The 21,370-nt window shown below is 41.5% G+C and overlaps 1 protein-coding gene across 1 annotated transcript in view; it reads right to left on the bottom strand.

Annotated features, from left to right (window-relative positions):
* The window catches only part of METTL21C (methyltransferase 21C, AARS1 lysine), a 31,425-nt gene extending 10,277 nt beyond the window's left edge, over positions 1-21,148 (bottom strand). Inside the window, 1 exon segment of the mRNA XM_064506756.1 lies at positions 20,844-21,148. Within this exon segment, the coding sequence (XP_064362826.1) occupies positions 20,844-21,148 (305 nt within the window).
* Positions 21,149-21,370: the final 222 nt, after the last annotated feature.

The following is a 21,370-nucleotide window of genomic DNA, read 5'->3' as shown; positions in this document are numbered from 1 at the left end:
AGAATTGATGTAAATTTAAAACAAAAGTTCCTCTATTGTTAACAGTAACAAGTTAAATGTAAAATGGAAGCAAGATGTAAAATCCTTAAGACCTTAATTAGAAGGTCATGAAGAATAGGTATGAAAATAACAAGGCCTTCTCTGAGCACGTAAGAAGCATGCTAGATTTGTGCCAAAAGAGGACAAAGTTACAGCAAACAAGTTAGAGGAATTTCTCACCTCACAATTTTCATATGCCTGAATGGTTTTTTAGGGACAAATCACATCAACTGTCTCAAATGGAAGTATTAGTAGAAGATTTTGGAACAATAAAATGAAGAGTCACAAGTCACCAGGACCGCTAATGGTAATTACCCACTACTAACCAGGGTATGGTACCCACTGCTTAAAGCAGCCTCTATACCAGAGCATAGGAAATTGTATGCATTTCTTTCTATATAAATTGTATAAATTGCATATTTTTAAAGGGCTGCTGGAGGGCTCCAGGGAGCAATAGGCCAGTAAGTCTGACATCTGTACCAGACAAACTGGTAGAAACGGTAGTGTTGGTGTTAGTTAATAAATATGGCACAGTGTGGAAAAGGAAGACTGTTTCAGATCTTTAAAAGTATCAACAAACATGTAGATCAGGGTCATCCAGTTAATATACCGTACCTGATTTTTACAAGCTTTTGATAAGGTCACTCACTAAAGACTCTTAAAGAAACTCTGCTTGGCTGGTATAGAGAGGGGAGTTATCTTTTGTTTTAGTAACTGGTTAAAAGCAAAAAGACAGGCAATGGTCAGGTTTACAATGTAATTAAGTCCCACAGGGGGATGTGCTATCACATATTCCTAAAAGATATGGGAAATGAAGAAAATAGTGTGGTGCCAATAATATATAATTATTCAGGACAGTGAAAATAAAACTAAGCTGGAGAGTTCCAAAAGGATCCCTAATGCTAGATGAGAGGTAATAATAAGATAAATGAAATTCGGTGTTGATGAGTATCATGTAATATACAGGGACAGGCTCTAACTTATTTGTCACTTAGGAAAGTGATAACACTTAATGGCACTGGAAACAGTGCCATATAGATAAAAACATCTTTCCAAAGCACATCAGAAATAAAAAAGGTAAAGGGACTATTGGGTTTTGTAAGGAAAGACTAAAACAGGAACATTGTTATGTGACTGTAGGAGTTCGAAGTGTGCCTCTTGCCTGCAGTGTGCGACTCAAGAAGTCTTTGATTCAAACATTCAGGGTCTCAGACCTCCTGCAGGATTTGCTGGTCCTGTTTGGTGGCCTGTTGAATGACTGAAGAGGAGATCATGGATGCCCAGGTCTAGAATAGAGTCTGTTTTTATTGCTGTAGGGATCTGTTGAACTTTTCTGGATGTAAAAAGCATGTTTGCATTCTCCAGATTGCAGGACTTCTTTGCTGCCATCAGCAGTCAGCTAAATGTTTTGAACATGGTGTTGACAGGGCCTGTGCTGTTTGTTGAAGTTAAACAACTGTAAGGTGAAATTTGTGCCAGGTTAGCATCTTCACTGTTGCTTTTCCATTCCTACAGCTATGGGATGAATCTCCAGCTTATAGTCATCAAAACTTAGATAGATACTGCTGGCCTTCCTAATCAGTGTCAGCCAAAGGTGCAGAGCAACACAGAATGTGACCCCCAGACCAAGCCTGTTGTTTTTAAAGTGAAAAAGTTTTTCAAGCATTTGTCTGAATTCTTGACCTAGATATTGAAGGCCCGAGGCCCTGTTATAAATCCTGCCACCCTCCGTCTCCCATCATTTGTTAGATACCTAAATACAGCACTCAAGAATCAACTGCTTTGGGAACTTGCTTTTGTGGGGATTGGCCAGTTTTTCCCATGGTATCTTGCCTAAATAACCGTATGATCTGCCTAATATGCATTTAAAAATACTAATCTTATTGGGAGAGCAGCAGTGTTTGCAAAAAGGGCTGTTTGTTTTTCCTATTTCATAGCATTGCCAAATATACTTGTGAGCTGACTCATCAAAGACAAATCTATAACCCAGAGAAAATATCTGCTCATATTTACTTCCTTAAAAATTTCTGTCATCTGTGTGTATATGAAATGCAGATTTCTGTCCAAAACAACAGGACAAAAAGTTGTTTCCTTTTCTTATTTTTAATTGATTTAATATTGCATTTTAATTTAATCAGGCCTAACCTTATTTGTGCAGAAAATGAATGATACCTCAAAAAAGAGAGTAAAGCAGAGTATTGTCAGGTAAGTAATTCTTTCAAATTTTGTTACCGCATAGGGGATCTTTATATTCTCTAGAGCTTGAAAATCTGAAGAAAGCAGCCCAATCAATCTTCCAACCTTTTACGGTGAGAGGAGGAGCAGCAGGCTGCCCCTGTGTGTTGACTCCTGACTGCCATGAGCCATACATCGTGTGTTGAATGCTTGTAGTACTGCTGTAGCTCAGTAACAAAAGTGTTGGAGAAATCAGTGCTAGATCACTTGGGCTCACTGCAAGAACCAATATGTTGGGCAACATGACCAAATTGTCTGTCCCTTTCCGTATTCTAATCCTCCTCAGCTGTTCTTAATTAGGCTGAAGAGCCTTGTTCCCACACGTGTTTTGTGCCTTCTGCATCGTCTGTGTGATCTCTTAGTTGTTACCCAAGCATTCTTCCGTGTCAAAGGAAAAGCAAGGGAGGGAGCAGAGTCAAAATTTGGCCTTGGGTGGCCTGAGTACAACCTGCGTTCACTTGCCTTTAAGTGGAGAGTCCCCAAGTGTGATTTAAACAAGCACTCTAATACCAGAAGTAACAGAGTTTCACTTTCTAGTAATTTCCTTGTCCTAGAGGTTTTCATCCAGCTTCTACATGTTTCTTCTGTTGGCTCCTTTGCATGCAAGTCATTCCATTCTGAACTCCTTTATGTTCACATATACACCTGCTTTAGTTCAAAACTGGAGCGCGAGAGGACAGTGAGTGTAGGGCCAGGTGAGTATGTGGACTCCTGAGCTGAGTTTGCATAGAGAGAACATGGAGGTCTGATTTCAGTTGTGGTCATAAATTCATTGCACTGATTTAAGACATTGCCAGCTACTGCCAGTACTGCCCCTTTGCTTGCTCTTAACACCTAGCTCTTCTGTTTCAAGGCGAAGTAGTTTGTATTAACCCCTCTGATTTGGCACTGAAATAGATGAGGAGTGTTCACACAGTCCCTTGCATATGGCTTTGCCATAGTGGGAATGGTCACTGGCAGAGGTGAGTTAACAAACAGACCTTGTAAACTGACTCAGTCACGTCTGCCAAGAGCATCTCCTAGCTTTAGAGCTCACTTCAGGCGTAAGCAAATGCTACAAATATCGGCACCGGCGAGAGGTTCCCCTGCACCAGCCTGTACCTGCTTGGCATTGGTCCCTGTTGAAAGTTATTATGCTCTGCTACCTCAATCACTCCTGCGGCTGCCTTCTAATCCATTTTTATCAAAATCAACTAGACCTTCTTAGAAAGCAAAGACCTATTATGTAAACTAATTATGGATCATTTTGATTCAACACACTTGCATAAGGAGATTGGTCAAAGCAGTAAAACTGCAGTGGGAAGGCAGTGAAGGCACCAGGGAGAGGGAACAGGGAGGCACAACATCTTGTGGGAAAGAACATTTTGCTCAGAGCCTCTGGCTGCATGAAGCCACTGGTGAACCAGATCCTTTACTTTTGTGTTTGTAGTATTGATAGCAGAGAAAATAAACACACCTATGGATATTTTGCAGCTGATGAGCTCCTGTTTTATTATAAAGCCTTGTACAGTTAATTTTTCAAAATCTGTAGGTATCTGCCTTCAAGGGACTGTTTAGTTTGAGTTGCCTTGTTATTCTCAGTCCTTCCTGGTGCCTCCTCTGTGTTTGGGTGGCACTCTTTTTATAGTGATAGCTTTTTTTCTTTAGTGCCACCTCTTTCACATCTATTTATTCACCCTAAGCCCAGCCTGTTTGGAGATCCATGGCTCCCTGGGGAAAGAAGTCATTAAAGTTGAACCTTCTATTTAGATCTGAGCTCTCTCAGGCTTGGGAATAATTTTAACTCTTCGCTAAGGAGCTCGCTACCCTGCCATAGGGTATTGTCTTACCTTTTGGTTTCCCTATGCTATTTCTCAGCTGGTTGCTCAGGGAAGGACTCCGTGCGATCTGCTATTTTTTCCTTAGGGCAAGGAGAGAGATCTTGAACTAATTCCATGGAGCTTTTTATAGAGCAAATATTGTGATGGTCTTCATTTACTGAACTGGAAGTTTTACAGCAGGGCTGCCTTAACTTTTTCTTTGTAGGACTGGTTATTATACGCAGAAATGAAGAACGAAAGCTGGCTGTGTTTAAGATGAACACACCATTCACAATGTTAGATACTTCATTGACTATAATTAACATCATACAGGGATGAAACTGGAAGGGCTTTTTAACCGCCTTTTTTATGGGACAATTAGTCATCCTTTGTTGTAATAATATTTGCCTAGGATTAAATTCTGCAAGTTCTTAGGCAGAGCTGCTGAAGTCATGAAGAAATTTGTTGTGGTAAGAGATGACTAAATGGCTGAGTAACAAGCATGCAAGATCTGGTTAATAATATGCCTGCAAAAAGTCTTCCTTGTATCTCCTTCACTTGTGAAAAATCTATCGTTTCTTTAGAAGCAAGATAAAAACTGAATTTTAAGTAATTTCAGAGGAACAACTAATGAGCAGCTCAAGCAACATTACAATTAAGCAATTAATTTTTGCAACAGGAGTTAGGCATTTAGAAATTAGACTCTGCAGATTATTATTAGAAGTAACTTGACACTATTAAAAAGCATCAGATGGAAGATGGAAGTCACTACTGACTTGGCAGACACCTTAAAGTAATGTTTTTTTAACAAACCTGACCTTGGTAGAGTTTGAACTGTAAAAATTCAAAGGGCAATAAAAGGTCTCACTCTATTTTGTATGCAATTCTATACCAGTTCTGTGCCTGGATTAGTCCAGCCTGATGATATTAGTGAAACCAAAGTGAAAATTTTTGTCCTTGGTGGCAAGGAATTTAATATTTCCTATTATGCTTTTTTGCATTTGTATAGTGCATTTTGGTGCAAAAGGGTTAGCTTGAAGCCTTGAGTTTCACATGGACTTCCTCAGTGTACAAGAAATATAACGAACATCTGTGTGCAATATGTTTTAAAGTCTAAAGCAAATTGCTGAAAGCACCTTGTCAGCACTTCCCTTACTGCCTCGGTCATTATGTCATCCTGTACCACACCTGTAGCACCAGCAGCTCTGTCCAAGTAAGAATTGCAGAATTTAATTCTGAGCCAATACTAATATTTGTTTTAGAAAATCTATTAACCTCCCAAATCTATCATCATTTCTTTGTAACTGCTGTCCAGACCTATAAGCGGGTTGTAAATTCAGTGCTGACTTACACGTTGTATCTTGCTGTGCATCTGTTTCACAGGCTTAGCTCTACTGTCTGTCTCTTAAGTAGGAACAGGATGTTGACTTTGCTCTATGAAAGCCTAAGAGATTAAGATCTGGTACTTAACAACTTTCTTTCTTTGTCAATCAGAAATCATAGTCAAGCCCTTCCTAGCTTACTAAAGAGGGGGCTGCTGGCAAAGTGCCTCTGCTGATTTCTTTAGGACCACAGAAATAGTTCCTGTTTTGGCCTACAGAAGTACAAATTGAGTTTTGTTCGCTTTTGGGAATATAAACCAAAGTTTGGCTGTTTGAAGGAAATGGAGTAAGGAGACTGTGGGCATTTGTTATCAGAAGGACACTTGAATCTTACCATATTTACTGAGCTTCACCTATCATATCAATGTGTTTTATAGAGGTGAGAAGAAAAAAGTCCCAGGAGCATGGCTTCAGGGATTTAGATGATCTTGGCAACCTTTTCTTGTCATGTTACCTCTGCAGTAATGCAGCATGTGTGTGATATGTTAGGAATGGCCCAGAGAAAGCAGAATTACGTTATCTGGAAAGTACCACTAATACTTAAAGCTATGAAAGCTTTGTCTGGCAGCTTTTGTAAGGTTATTTGGAAAGGGTATTTTGGGATGACTATTATCGCAAAGCTAAAAGTGTTCCCCACAAACACTACCCAAAAGAAAATGGATTGCTTCATGAATTTTAAGTCAGTTTTAGGCCCAGCAAATGTTGCGTTTGCTTGCTCCCCTCTGAAGGTGAAGCAGTCCCAAACCAAATATCAATGGCTTCGTTCTAACGACGTGGAATCCATTTTTTTCTGCAGATGGCAAGATCTTCAGAGATCACTTTCCATTCACATTGTTCACATACTGCTTCAGTGATTAGGTGAATTTTGCTTAGAGAGGTCACAGAAAACTTCAAGGAAAAACAAAGCAAAATATTTTAGCTATGCACGCTGATGGATGACTCACAACCATCCAGTGTATTTGAATCCCCCCACCCCCCCGCACCCCCAGCTGACATGAGTGGGGTTGGGAAGAGCCTGATAAACACTACAGAGCAGCCTTCAAAAATTCTCCAGTGTCTGCTTCGTGAGGAACTGACATTCAAGCAGCCAAGAAAGAGCCTGCCTTCTATTTAAAGTGCTAAAGCAACCTTAGCTCATTCCCACTTGCCCCCCTTTTCTCACCCTCCCAGCAGCTATAGAAATTGATGGGGTGGGAGGCCAGGGCAGAACACGGCTTTGGGTACAATGTTCTGCAGCCATGATTGAAAATTTATCCTTATAAACTGGGAGCTGCTCTGGGCCAGAGAAGCATGTGAGAGCTCCTTGCAGCTGGATCATGGCTCGCCGTGAGAGAAGGAGAAGCAACCCCCAGTGAGGGGAGTGCTCTGCCTCGCCGTGAGTAGCATTGCTGCATGTCCTTTCCTAGAGAAATCAATAGACAACACCTTTTCAGAAAATGCCATTGTCTTTATTTGAATCTAACTATGCTCTCATTTGCAGCTGGGATTTTTTTTTAAAAAAAGAAACCACTGGCAGCTAGGTATTCAGACAAACAGTAATCACATTTACCTACGTAGAGAACTTGACCTATTTCTTTTTTAAGTGAGTATACCAGCCTACTTGGGAAAAGAGAAAAGTATTTTTAAAAACTGCTGAAGATCATTGTAGCATTTCAGTGCAGACCGATGTTAAGAGAGGTGGTGGATATGCTGTGTAAGAAATTATCAAGTGAAATGAATGTCAGTAGTAACAGTATGCTGCTATAGAGCAGAGGATAGATAATCCAGCACTACAACAGTAGCAATATCCAGCAATTACATCTGGTGTTACAAACCCATTTTTGTGTTTCTTACTCATCCTCTTCTCTGTCCACAGCTCTAATGTAGCTTGTTTGCAAACTTATTAGAGTTGGCAGGCAAGCTGCCTTTCGCCACGAGTGTTAGGGTGTAAGGGAATGCTGCTCACGTGGTAGGATGAACATATAACGTATTTAGAGGAGGGTGATCCTCTCTTGTGTCACTGCACTAATGAACTTTCTAATAGGAAATTTTTATTCATGTATCTCCATAAGAACACTGTGTGCACTTAGATCATTGGATCCTTTTACGTTATTTCTCTTTCCCTTCTTGGTCGAATACTGAAATGTATTAAAAATATATCCTCTCTAGCTGTTTCCAGTGGAAACAGTTATCATGGATGCTATATAACAAGTGTTTTCCTATGCAATAATCCACTCACAAGTTTTGAAATTCCATTAGAAGAATAACGGTCTTATTTTGGTTTTGGTTATCATCTGTTCTGCAATTTAGTTCTTCTAAAGAACATGATTAGGGGTAGTGTCACGTAAGTAGAGCAGTTTTTCCCTGCAACAACTGCCAGCTACAAAGATTTTAAAAATAAATAAACAAGAACTGAGCCTTGCAAATTAACAGACTATTTTATAATACGGACTTTTTAAACCAAAGCCCAATGAGCAAACTAAACTAAATATCATAGACTCTAGTCAGTCACATGGATGCAGCAAGTGGTTCATAGCTGGTCTGCAGATCCATGTTGTTTTGAAGAGAGGTTTCCAAGCTCTGGTAGAGCTGCATGACAGAGGTGCTGCAGGACCTCAAGAGCTGAGACTGTGTTGTGGGTACAAGAGGTTTGAGAGCCACAGACCAGGGAGGGATCTGAAGGGTCCGTATGGAAGGAAGAGGGAGAGCCAATATCAGCTTGCTGGGTGTTACAGCAGTCACCTCCTTGATTTAACATTTTGTAGACTACAGACAGTTATTTCAGTTCAGTCACTAACAGTACAATCATCAGCAAAATCTGTCTAAAAACAGATCTAGCCAAAAGGAAAAAGAAACGGGGGCAGAGACAAGGAATAAGTAGGGTTCTTACCAAGTGAAAGAAGTATTCAGAGTTGTAATTATTATGGCCCAACTTATTACAGAATGTGTACTTGTAACCTACATAACCCTATGTGGTAATAGTTGCTTTTAAATACATCATTATTTTAAAAACATTAATTACTGTGGGTATATCCAGTATATTAACATATATCCAGTATATATCCAGTGGGTATATTAACTTGAGTTAAGATGGCTTTATCCATCCACACAGCAATCACTGCAGTCTCCTGTTGTTCAGTTTCAGGGATGGAGTTGCTTGAGGGAACCACTGATTTATCACTCAGACTTCAAGGTGGTCGGTGCTGGACTCTGCATGTCCCTGTCAGTAAAGCTGTTGCTGGAAGCCTGATGCTTCCTCCCATATCCACTGGTTTCAGGAGGCAGTGAGCAGCCAGGCGTGCCTGCACCTTACTGACGGCTTTACTCCTAGCCCAGGCGTGTCAGAAGAAGACAGCATAACGTTCATGCCGTATGCTAAGAGAAGTATCGCAAAAACACTTGTCACACTTCTTTCAATCCATGCAGACTGGATCCTGCAATGTTAAATAGCTATTGGTGAGGAGGAAGGAGCACAATCGTGTCCACACGTTGCCACTTCTATGCCAACTCCATAGGCTAGAGATAGGAATGGCTTGTTCTGCCTCCTGTGGGCAGTACCTTATTTAGGCATTTGTTGGTAATTTGCACTGACAGGGAGAACGGCATGCTTTTCAGGGAACACCATCATTGCCCTCAGGGTAATATATAGTGTTTTCATTTCTGAAGCCTATATTTAAGCTTCACCAACAAAGAAATTCAATATTAATACTGTGGACACACTCATCCCAATAGAAATCAAGTATGTGCTGAGTACAGACAGTTCAGTATTGGAGAGCAGCTGAAGACAGCGAAAGAGTGAGGATGGTGTGGACTCGTATCTAGGGCTTTGGAGGCATCCGTATCCTTGTGCAGTCTGTGTATAAACCCTTCTGTCCCTGATCATGTTTCTACAACCAGGAGGGGAAGGGAGTACTTAACAAGAGTCTTATTATAGCTATAAATAGTTTATGAAACACAAAACAAAGGATTCTCTGTCTAAAGGGGTTGCTACTTCTTTCACCCCCAACCAGTGGTAACCTGTGATTTGGTTTAACAAAAATGAATACAAGAGAAAGACAATTTCCTGTTCTGAAAATCCTGCACATATGCAGGGTGCTTCGGTGGTTGCTCTGACCCTCCCAGTTTGCACTAAAATTGTTCCTCTTTTTCTTCTTTTTTCCTCCAATGATGCTTCTGAATTTTGATTTCCTGGACTCCTTTGGCTTATATATGGTGAGCTAAGGTTGAAAGGTGGCTAATGGGGAGCAGAATTTATCCCTTTAAGTTAAAAATTATTTTAGTGAGATAGAAGATAGGTTCAAATTTATCTGCAAATACAAAAATACTTGAGCTGTTTATTGTCTGTGACTGTGTGAACTGTTAATTTAAAGCTTCCATTTTTGAAACAGCTGGGGTGGGATTTAGGGTTCTCAGATAACAGGTTTACCCCAATCAGTCTGACTTTAGTTGTTGTGTTTACTCTCCTGTACTGCTCACATGATTGTATTTGGAACTGACAATGGAAAGCATTCATCATCTCAGCACCAAGATTTCCTTCTATCCCTCATCTGACATGAAATGGCAACATGGCATTAAGAGCTTATTGGAAGTGAGCTTGTTATCCTTACACCTGCTCAGGGAGATAAAATAAGAGATCAGAACTAAGTGAATTACTATCTCATAGTGGAAAGACATGCTCACAAACGAGTATTTAAGAGTACTTAGAGCCTTTTCTTGTATAAGAGAATCTTTGTATATTCTCTAAGTGAATCTCTTTGAAATTCAGAGTCAGAGAAAATACTGCAAGCAATGATTAAGTATGGTGAAACATTCGTGCTTTCCTCCTCCAGTTAGGGATGCTCTTGGTTGTGTTCTTTCACTTACCCCTTCCTGTCATAGCTCCAGTTCAGATCAAGATTTCTCTCACTGCCTGCTGTCCTTAGCCCTTTAATACTGTGCAGAGAAGCTAAAGCTCATTCTCACCTGAAAAGGCCAGCTGAAAAGGCCTGCATACTTCAGTGCTAAATGTTATTGGAATTATTCAGACTATTAGTGCACACGATGCCACTCTATGCAAAGCCAAGGCTGATATCAAAAAAGAATTTCAAACCATTGGATATCAAAATTAAATTCATAACTCTTTCCTGATTAATTGAAAAGAGGTCCTCAGAGATCTCTCTAGTTAATATGCCTGTTACTATTAGAGCCCAAAGGAGGAGTCTTCAGTACAAGTAGGAAACAGAAGGGCACTCTGACCACAAATTATATCCCAGATACCTGGATTTAGTACAGTTACGTGGAAAGGTGCAGCTCAAAATGAAGTGCAGCTCACAGTTTGGCATAATTTATTCAGCAATAGTCTTTTAGGAGGAAGTTTAATCAAATCATAAACCTGTATGATGGATGGAGGACTGGGCTGGCAGTGAAACTGCAAAAACATAGCAGCAGAGATCTGACTAATAAGAAAGATCTGGGAAATCCATGTTCAACAGCATTAGTGTAAGAGAGCACAGCTCATATTACTTTAATAGGATCACCATATCGGAGAGCTGTATGATAGAAAATGGAAACCTCAGTGTCAGCCTCCAATATGCTTTTCATAACACAAAATAAGCATGGAGAATCCATACTATGATGAGGTGGAAGTCAAAACTGCCACAGCCAGCAGACATGGCAAAAAAACTTCTGAACAAAATCAATAAAGACTTTGGCTGGCCTTCTCCCAAGGAAATTCAGACTGTTATCAACACTGAGCATACTGCAAGTGTCCTCCAAACCATCATCAAGACACTAGGGACAGGATTCAGTGGCCTAAATATAGGTGCCTAATGCCTTCTGAGACACCTCAGCAGGTCCAAAATAATGGGCTGACAGAGGAGACGCAGCACAGCTGGGAGACCCACATCCTCCACTCCAGAGTGGCAGCTGGAATCCAGACAGGGTACCCAGTAGTGCCTAAGATTATACGAGATGCCTGTATTTAGACCACTTAATCCTGCAGGGAGAGATATAGTTCCAGGTGAGAACATCTAAATTCATCTGTCTACACAGGAGTTAGGTTTATGCTCATCCATGGTGATATATTCTATATAATCAGTGAAGCTAGAAACTACTCCTCTCTCTAAAGACAGGATTCAGTTGCCTAAAAGCAGGTGTCTAATGCTATTTTAGGTGGTGTGGAGTATCCCGGTTGGCATCCTGTTGCTGCACCAGAAGGACATGGGTTTCCTCTAAGTCTTGCGTCATATCTGCTAGCCCTGTGTGGATGTCTTATCTACCCTGGAGTATCAAGTAACACTAGCAGCCAATGTTAAGGGAACTGAAGACCATCCCTGTTGGTATGGCATCTGAGTCACTCTCTAGACTCCCTTGACTGTATCAACTAGATCTCCACTGATTACAATAGGAGCTAAGACATCTAAATTTTAAGAGAAGATGTAAGCCTGACTCTGCAAAATAGAGCTATCTCACTAACAAAACTAAAAGAGTTGGGACACTGTAAACTCCTTTTTATCCTCAGTTAGATGATTTACAGGTGCAACTGTCTCTGTACCTCTTTTCTCTTATCTCCCAGGAGAGCAGGCCAACCTACCGGCTGTTGGTTATTTTGAAGTCCCTTTTTCAGAGTCTCCTGTTGTAACTGTACTCCCTGGTATGAAGAGGTGTGAGCGTATCCTATTAACGAGAGCGCGGTGCCATCATGTGGCACTTAACCAGGTGGTCAGGTGCAAAGTACAACATGAGGCAAGGGCTAGACTTAAATGTAGGTCTTCCACAACCAAGATGAAATAGATGGGAAAGCATCTCTGGGACCCCCCCCCCTGCCCCCCGGCCTTGTGCTTGGATGACAGCATTTGGATTTGACAGTCTGCAAGTATTGCCTGCACCAACAGATAGGATGGGGATTTTACTTGTGAAAACAGAGCTACAATGTAGATTTCACTGGAGCCCAGTAATAACATAGAGTGGAATTCGCAGGATATACATTTTGGATTTGGGTGCCCAAGTGGGCCTTATAATTGCCATTTGTGATCTAGGCTTTTTTTCTGTCTGTGTCAACCCTTGGGAGAAGTAACAGGTAAAATGGGATGACAGATACATCCTCTAAATCAGTAAATAAAAAAAAAGATCTCTGTCCAACAGGTTGGAGAAGATATCTAGGTAAAATTAGAAAGGTTTAACAGCTACAGAAAATCTGTGTAATAGATACCTGCTTTTTTAACTATAATTACTAATTAGCATCTGTATGTACAGTTATCATTCACATAATAGTCTAACCATCATATAACATGATTTTCTACAAGTCACAGAAAACTGGGTTGGAATTGACTGTAGAAGGTCATTCTTCCAGCCCAAGGCAAGAGCACCTATATCTAAACCATTCCTGACAGGTGTTTGTCTAACCTGTTAAAGACCACAAAAGAGGTTCAGTCTTCATTTTACTGAGGAGGTCTAAGATGAAGCATGAATTGCAGATGCATGACCTGGGTGCAAGGAGTCAGAGCAGTTCTGCAAGACATTGAAGCTCCAAGTCAGATCACTCAACTACAGCATACCAGTTAAGCATGTTCCAAATCTCATTAAATTCAATAGGATTAAATTGAAAAATATATGTAAGCACTTTGATGACCAAAACCAACTGTAAATGTGTTTGAGCATTAGCTGGGGTTACTTGCTGTCTTACCATATTACCTGGTACCTTACTAGGCTGAGACTGACGTGACAAGAAGTAGTTCCAACCTCTTACAAGCCAACAGTTTTACAGGGGGACAAGAAGCGTTGAGTGTTCTCTGAGTTAAACTGTGTTTCTTAGTAACATTATGTTGAAAATGCTAATTTAAACAGAGCAAATAGCAGAGGTAGACATATACTATTCTACTCCCATCCCCACTAAATTTCAAAACTGTAGTCTTTTGCTAAACAGAAAAGTGTATATATCACCCACTGCTGCAGACATCTATACCAACAGAGGACCACATGGAAGGAAACTTTGCTTTAGCATGTTTTTTTCCAAAACACAACACTATGGAGACCAGAAAAGAATGTACTCACTCCTCAAACTTGGAATGAGATACTGCAAACAGTGCTATATCCAGCAAAGTTTTATAGAGTCAGAATTATCTCCAGCAGGAAACCTGAGAAAGGACATTTTCTCTCAGTGGTTTAAGATGTTGCTAATGAGGGTTAGGTTGCCTCCACTCCCCCTTGTCAAATCCCCCCACGCACATGCATTATTTCTATCATTTCAACCCCTGTCCTTCAACACTGAACTGCTAAATGCTCTTTCCTAAAGGAGACCATCTAACAGGTTAGATCTGCTGCAGTATAACTGTAAAAGCAAAAAGACTTGTGTAAGGGCATTCCCTGTGCCATCTGCCACCTGGAACCCTTCTCCTGTATAAAAACCAGTCACTGGTTTGTGCTTGGGCTGCTTAGAAAAACATTTCTCTGATGCTCTGCTGACAGTAGAACTGGGGACATGTTAGTCGTAGCCATAGTCCCTGGTAATAAAATGCATCTTCAAAGAGCCATGCTGATATGACTTTTTTGAGCGTTCTAACACAGCTCTTTTCACACAGCTGCTGTTTGTGACTAGGAAGCCAATAGCTCGAGCTACCAGACTAAACTGGAAATAGCTAAAGTAGCATAAAAGTCCCTCAAAAAATACCACTTTCATTTTTTTTTAAATCACTGGCAAAACAAATATGGCTTAAGTTCAAGGGGAGAATTTCTGCACAAGTACTGCTTTAGGAATGTACTTAGGTCTTACTGAGTTTTAAAATGCACTGCTGCATTTCAAATTTAGCATCTGTCTATACTGTTCTGAATAGACGAAGACTTATTTATATGCTTAGAAGCTCCTTGAATACAGATTTGTTTCTAAATGACAGATAACAAAACATAAAAATGCTTATTTGTTACTAAGAAATAAGTAGCAAACAGCAGAGGAAAGGCATGCATACAGCTAAGCTTGCCATTTGTAATACTTATTTTTTTAATTTAAATTCACCAGTGACTGATAATGACACATTATTTAAGAGAACGCCTTGCCAGTGTTTGCTAATAGCTCTTCCTGACAGTTACAGCTAACCCAGATGGTCCAACAAATTGTGAGCCAAATCAAGTTCAGTGCAAGGCAATAGCCTGAAAGAAGAACGACTTGGGCAGTTTGTGATCAGCAACTTGAATTACAGCCTTGATATTCTGAGCATCATTTAAGAAGTATGACCACATGTTTGCAAAGGGAGGACTGGTTTTTTATTTCATTGCAGAAGCCAAGTTAGAAATCACAAAGATAGCGTAATGGCAAGAGCCTGCCTAATCCAGAAAGGTGAAAAATCAGAAACTACCTGTTACATGTAACTGGGAAATAATGATTTAATACTAATTATAACATGGGGTTGGTGGCTGTTTAATAAAAGAGCTTCTGTGATTGTTCCATTGCTCTGATCTTTGAATACAAATGTCATATTCATTTTTTTCCATTAGAAATACCAGTTCTTGTCAACTTACTGGAAACATTGAAATGATTTGGATCACATGGTTCCAGAAAGGTCCTTTTATTATAATTTGGGCTCTGCAGATTTGATCAAAAGCAGCACAGAACAGAAGCAAAGGCTGGGGCCGGCTCATTTTGTGTTCCCCTTAGCAACAGGAATGACAGGGCTCCTGCTCTCTGGTCTCGGTTACAGAAGAACCGAATTTACTGAACACATGGTGTGAAATCAAGTAACGTGCAGCGAGAACCTGCTTCAGTTATTAATCAGAAGAAACAATGGCAGGAGCTCAAGGCAAAGCTAGAGGCCTTTTGGCAGAGCCACAATGATAGAAAAGCATTCAGAAAGTCCTATACAGTCCTCCTTCTGTTACCCCTGAGCAGACAAGCCTGGGCTTAGGCAGAGAGATACTTGCATGGCTTTTTGAGCAGGGTAACACAAATTTAGCAGCGTGCATTAGTTGAGCAGCTGCCAAGATGACTTGAGTGCAGAAGCAGGACATGTGAGTTTTTCTGGTCCTGATCTCCAGCCGTGTCACCCAGAGCCAGACGAGATATTTTTGGCCTGCTGTCTTCAAGGCCTAATTAGTTGAGGCTCAGTGTTGAATGAACCCTTAGGCCATCCTGCATTAAGCAGTACAACTTACAATCACGCAATCTTAGATCTGACCTACTAAACCCTCTGGAGAGCACGAGGGGAGAGAGGGCACAGACATCTGAGCTGGTTCACTGTGGCGCGTGCTCCGCACTGGAAGTTGAAGGGATTTTCTGTCAGCAGAGTTATAGCAACAGGATGGAGCTAAAGGGGAGCTGGACAGTGTAGCACCCATCTGCTTATCCACCTCCACATCAAGACGTGCACCTGCTCCATGCCCCTACGTGAGCTGGTGGACAGCTTGCAGCTGGTGTAAGCAGGTTTTGCTCCCTGCTGCTGTACCTCCCTTTCCATCTTGCTCCCAGCATTGGACCTGGCACTTGCTGGCTGAGACACAACCGAGCTCTCTAACCCTTACACCAAAGCAGGGGGGGAACTGACTTCTGTTGGGTTTGCAAGTGCCACTGGGTCCAAACAGCACCCAAGTGAGTCCAAGGAGACAGGAGGACTGTGTGATGGGAGGCAGAGGCAAGAGGAACAGAAGCAAAGGAGGAAGAAGAGAAGCCACATTCTCCCTTCTCTTGTTTCCCACAGCTGCTACTTGCTTCCATTCATCATCCTGTACTGGCAGGTATGCTCCAAACCTGCAAGTGAAGTCCTGTAGCTGACTCGTTTAAATCAATTCAGTGGAGTACTCACCCACTGGAAATGACAGCTGTGTTTTGAGGCCCTGATTTCTCTTCTGCAGTAGTACTTCAGCTGCTCCTTCTCCAACTAGATTCAGGAGCAGCCAAGTCCATCTCATCGGCGTTGCACATGGAGAGCAATAGAGGAGTTGTCATCTCTCTCACCCATTTTTTCCCCATCCGCTTCCTTTTCCTGGCACGTGTCCAAGACACTTTTCACACTTCTTGGCTGGAAAAGTCTATTGGCACAGAAATGGCAGAGTTTTATAACAGCAAACACTTCTTTCACAGAAATAGGAGCTTTTCCAATCTTGGCCTCTCCTGTTTTAAACACCTGCATTTAGACCTCTGACTAGGTGCCTAATTAGTTGTCATGACTCTTACTGCACTTCTAGTTCAAGAGATTAGTGAATAAGTCAGGCTGCCTTTTGTCCTGGACTGCTGGACTGAAGCTTCTCATATAATACACAGAGAGAAACACATCACTTAATCTAGGCACCTGTTTCAGGTAGTTTGAGAATTCAGGCACCCTGATCAGCTCTCTACATTGAACAGGAGAGTCAGTGTTGGAAAGCCATGATGAGGAACTAGTCAAAATTTAATTTAAACACACATAATAGGTGCCCTAGTGCACCTTATTGCATCTATAATACAACATGGCCTCAGAAGACCAGAGAGTTTGACCCTTCCAAGTAGCAGGTAGTAGTAGGTGGTAACTGCATTATTTATTTTCACACTTCCACTGACAATTATTTTCTCTTTTTGATTCAAGTCTATTGTTGAGGTTCCAGGATGAAGATCAAATCTGCTTGCCAGTAAAGCACTCAACATAGCAATTTTTCCACGATTCACAGTATCAGTAGCAAGTGTTGCTGCAGGCAACAGTATACTCTGCTCCTCAGCTGTCTCTGGTTTTAATTTTTCCCATCTTTGTGCCCACGAGGTTGCAAGGTTGGAGGGCCTTGTGGACATCATACTGCACATGAACCAAGGGCTGGAGACAACCAGCATATATTACGCTGAAATCACTCCAACAAAACCCAACTTAAAACAACTTACTATTCATCATCTGTAAACAAAAAGCATACAACAGGTCAAGATGCTATTGTGCTTAGGCACTGGATTGGCAAAAAAGTTATGCAGTCATGTTATTACCATATACCATAAGAGTAGTCCCCTGCAATAATTCATAGCTGTGGCTCTTACCTCAAGGAAACTTAACAAACTTCCTGGGCTCCATGTGCACAAGAAGCTGGTGCCTAGGCAGTGCGTGGAATCTGTCTCACCCCAGCTCTTTACAGCAGTTTAATTACAAATTAGGCACTCCTCCTTGTCCCCTTGGTCAGGGTAAAGGCTCCTGTTCCACCTCCGAGCTCTGGTAGCTAGAAACCAATATATGGAAACTGTATTGAGCGTGTTCATGGAGCTATGTGCTATCATATACTACTTTATTAAAGCATTTTTTAAAAAATCTCTTAAGTCTTCACAGATGCATCTTTGAAAAAGGGTCCTGGAAGCATAAAGCAAGGGCTAAAAGCACCTGCACGTGTGGTTCTAAGAGAGCAGCTTCTGGTGCTAGAAATCACAGATTTTATGCACGGAAATGCATGGGCATGCATGGCTGAATGGCTTTTGTGCCTGTAGTCCCCTGGTGGGGCCACTCCCTTGCTCATTAATTTGTAAGAGATGTCTGCTGCTTTGTTGCTGCAACTCTATAAATAGGAACTAATTCTTACACCTTTTCTTCATCTCTTTAGCCCCAAGGTAAAAAACAACAGCAGGAGACAATATGCATAGACCACAATGTTAATTACTGCTGTAATACTACAATCATCTACCCCTGTGTATCGCAGTTTATCTTGCTCTTTAACCCCCAGGCATCTGAAATACAAAAGCACTCCCCCCTTACTCCACAGAATGTTAGGGAAACCTCACAGTAATGTTAGCGGCCTTCCTGAGATATCTTCCCCTCTTGCAGCAAGAAGGCTGTTGAACATCCTTATGCGTCATGCAGCTGCAGATGCTCCCTCAGAGCAGCAATTTTTGTCTCGTCCTTCAGACACAGGGGAGGAGAATAGGATGGTGATACATCCTTTGAATTCCAGAATTCCATATACATGCAGTATAAACTCTTTGATTCAAAACAGCCTGGCATAATGGAACTCCTTTTGGGTGAAATGAAAGCATCATCCCATTAGGGTAAAGTTTACTGTAAAAATTAAGCCTGCTAAAATGCAGTGAATTCAACAATTTTATTTCACCAGTCTGACACCCAGAATTTTATTTCAGTAAAGTTCATGGTGGCACTCATGTGGCATATCACTTGAGCATGTTTAGCTGTCAGCATCAAGTAATGTATGACATGCTTAAGCTACGCAAGTGCTTCAGGGCTTATGTTTAACCATGGTCCCCAGAAGCAAACTCCTCTGGGATCTGATGAGGATGTGATGTACTTGTAAGCAATCTCTTCTTCAGTTAAATATGGTCTGGCAAGTAGCTGTTTATTAAGCTGCATGTGCATTTAGAGGGTTCTCCACTCTCCATAACAAAGAGAGGTCACTTCTCTTTTTAAAAGAAGCTGGTACTGTTTAGTTCTATTAGAAGGTGCACCTCTTCCCAAGTCTACACCTATTTATTACAGAAGGATCCTGAAGCGTCAGGATGAATTTATTTCTCTATCCCAAAGCACTCAGAATGTATCATTGCCTCAATGTCCCAGTCAATGCTCCTGTCTACACATGTGCCAAGAGAAATTAAGTTTGAAATGTGTGTGCACATGTGTGTGTGTACATGGACTCTCCTAATCTAAAAAGCCATTGATATATATCTATTTTAAAATGCACAGTGAACATAGGTGAATTTTTGAAGACAGGTGAATATGGCTTACTTCAGGCACTCCTAAATTAAGATGGATCTTTTTAACTCTGTGGCTTCCCTGCAGCACAGTTATGTTAAAGTTAGATACCCAAAACAGCCAGACACCATCAGGCCAACACTCTTCTGATTCTTCTCTCCACACCTCAGAGGAAAGAGGAAACACTTTGGCATGGTCCTTCTTACGGAAACTGAAACCTGAAGTTAGAAACCCAAGTTGCAGTGCTGCCGTAGCCTGAACTATGTATCAGTAGGGATCGTGCCAGAACTTTGTCTGTGATATCTGTCATAGTGTCAGATGTGTTAACATCCAATTAGAGGAAAAAATGAGCTTTGCAAGCAAGGGAAAACCTCATGCTGGCTTTCCATGATCCTGAGAGATTGTTGTTGCTAGGAAAGAATAGATTTTTTTATAAATATGAAATAAATAAATACAATTACTGTGAGCTGTGTTTCCATTAAATTAAAAGCTGGGGGTTCTTCAGATGTTAAAACGTTTAAGATGTTTAAATGTTTTTCCAGTGTACAAGGGACACTATATGTAGGAAGATTTTGCTAATGTATAAGAATGGGGAAATGAAACCATCTAGAACTATTGAAAACTGAAATTATTTTGACCAATATCTGAGACTCACTGAGTTTTGGAAACGCTTTTCTGCATTCACTTTTCTCCATTCTTATTCTGTTCATTTTATATGTTCATTAACATGTTTTTTTGTGCTTGCAGTTTCCATGGTCCATGGTAAGATATGTGACCTAAAAAGGCTGATCTAAAGAATGGCAGTGGACATTGTCCCCTGCACATCAATATTTGGACTCGCCCTGCCTCTCTGAGGATTACATTTCTGATGAGAAGGCCCACATGATCAAAAATATCCCAGGGGACACTCCATTTCCCAACTTTACATAACAAGCAGCAATGAAAGAAAATCTGCCATGCATCTATGCAGGCATAGCTGCCTTCTTTCCTGCCTAAAAAACAGATTGGTTTTTTTTTGTCTTCTTGGAGACTCAGCTGAGCTCTGGTTCTTCCCTTCAGGAGACACCATGTCTTTGAGATGCCCATGTGCAACTCAAGGGAGACTGTGGCTGCGCTGTCACTTTGCAGCTGGGCCAATGTAACAGCAAACTGCCACCACCAGGGCCAGGGCTGCTCCCACGGCACCCTCCTGCTTCTGTGATCCCATAGTGAGCTGGTGTGGAAAAATGAACGGGCAGAAAACTACCCCTACTGGGGGTAGAAAAGGAATACTTTTCTGTAGTTTTTTACCCACTGAGTTCCCTGAATTCAGCAAGGCTTTCTACAGGAGCATCTTAAAGCAACTCATTTAAGAAATACAGCATGAAATGGGAGGAGAGCCAGGCAGAGATTTACAGGGAAATATGAGGACAGGCAAGTTAACAGGATTGTAACCTCACATGTCCATGCATGTCAATGTGACACGCACATCTTGTCTCACAGCAAGGGCCCAACCGCATGCTTATGACTTCTGGAAGTCAGAAGAAGACAGAGAGAAAAATGAACTTTCTATGGCTTGTTTCACCAGCCATCAGCCCTGTCCTGTCAGATCTTTACAGAAACAAAGAGAAAAACAGCAATCACCTCTTCCCCCAAAATATAGCCCAGTGGCCTCTAGGCACCCCAGGGCTGCTACCTGCCAAGAAGTTTGTCATCTCTCCTGACCTAGTGATAACGCACGTTGGGCTCCTGTGGACAATACTGAAGGTGTTTGTTAATTTGTTCAGGAGAAGAGATTCCAGCCAGGAAACTGGAGGTACGGGACACAATCCAGCCTGGCTTTTGCAGGTACCGCTCTGCTGCCTGAGGGGATATCTGGGCATAGCTGTGACTGAGGTGGCATGGCAATATGAGGCAAAGCCCTGGAGCTTCTTTCCTCTGCATCCCACAGTATCATTACCTTCATGCCAGGTGATTCTTGGGCTGTCAGATTTCCTTGCCTGGGAACACGGTGACACATGGCCATCATGGAGCCACAACATCCAGGCAAAATTCCATGCAAGGAAAGTGAGCCTTTCCCAAAGCTCACTTGCTGAATTGCCATGAGTCCATACTCCTGCACCATTGATCTACTGGAGGCAATATGCCTTTCACAGGCTGATAAATGCTGTGAGGGAATAAAGTCTGAGCTGAACTCTTTCTCTGTGACAACTGTGGGGAGAGAAAAAGGTCCTCACTCTTGGTCAAGGTGCCTCGAGTACTTTGGTTTCATGGAAGGCCAAGGAATATTAATTTACAGGGGGCCGCTGGCATACATGGTTTGCCCGTGCAGTCTGATTTCTATACA

The sequence above is a fragment of the Dromaius novaehollandiae genome, chromosome 1 (assembly GCF_036370855.1).
Source record: "Dromaius novaehollandiae isolate bDroNov1 chromosome 1, bDroNov1.hap1, whole genome shotgun sequence".
In the NCBI taxonomy this organism is placed as follows: Eukaryota; Metazoa; Chordata; class Aves; order Casuariiformes; family Dromaiidae; genus Dromaius; species Dromaius novaehollandiae.
The sequence above is the reverse complement of the archived record's forward strand: the minus strand, read 5'-3'. Positions and strand labels throughout refer to the sequence as shown.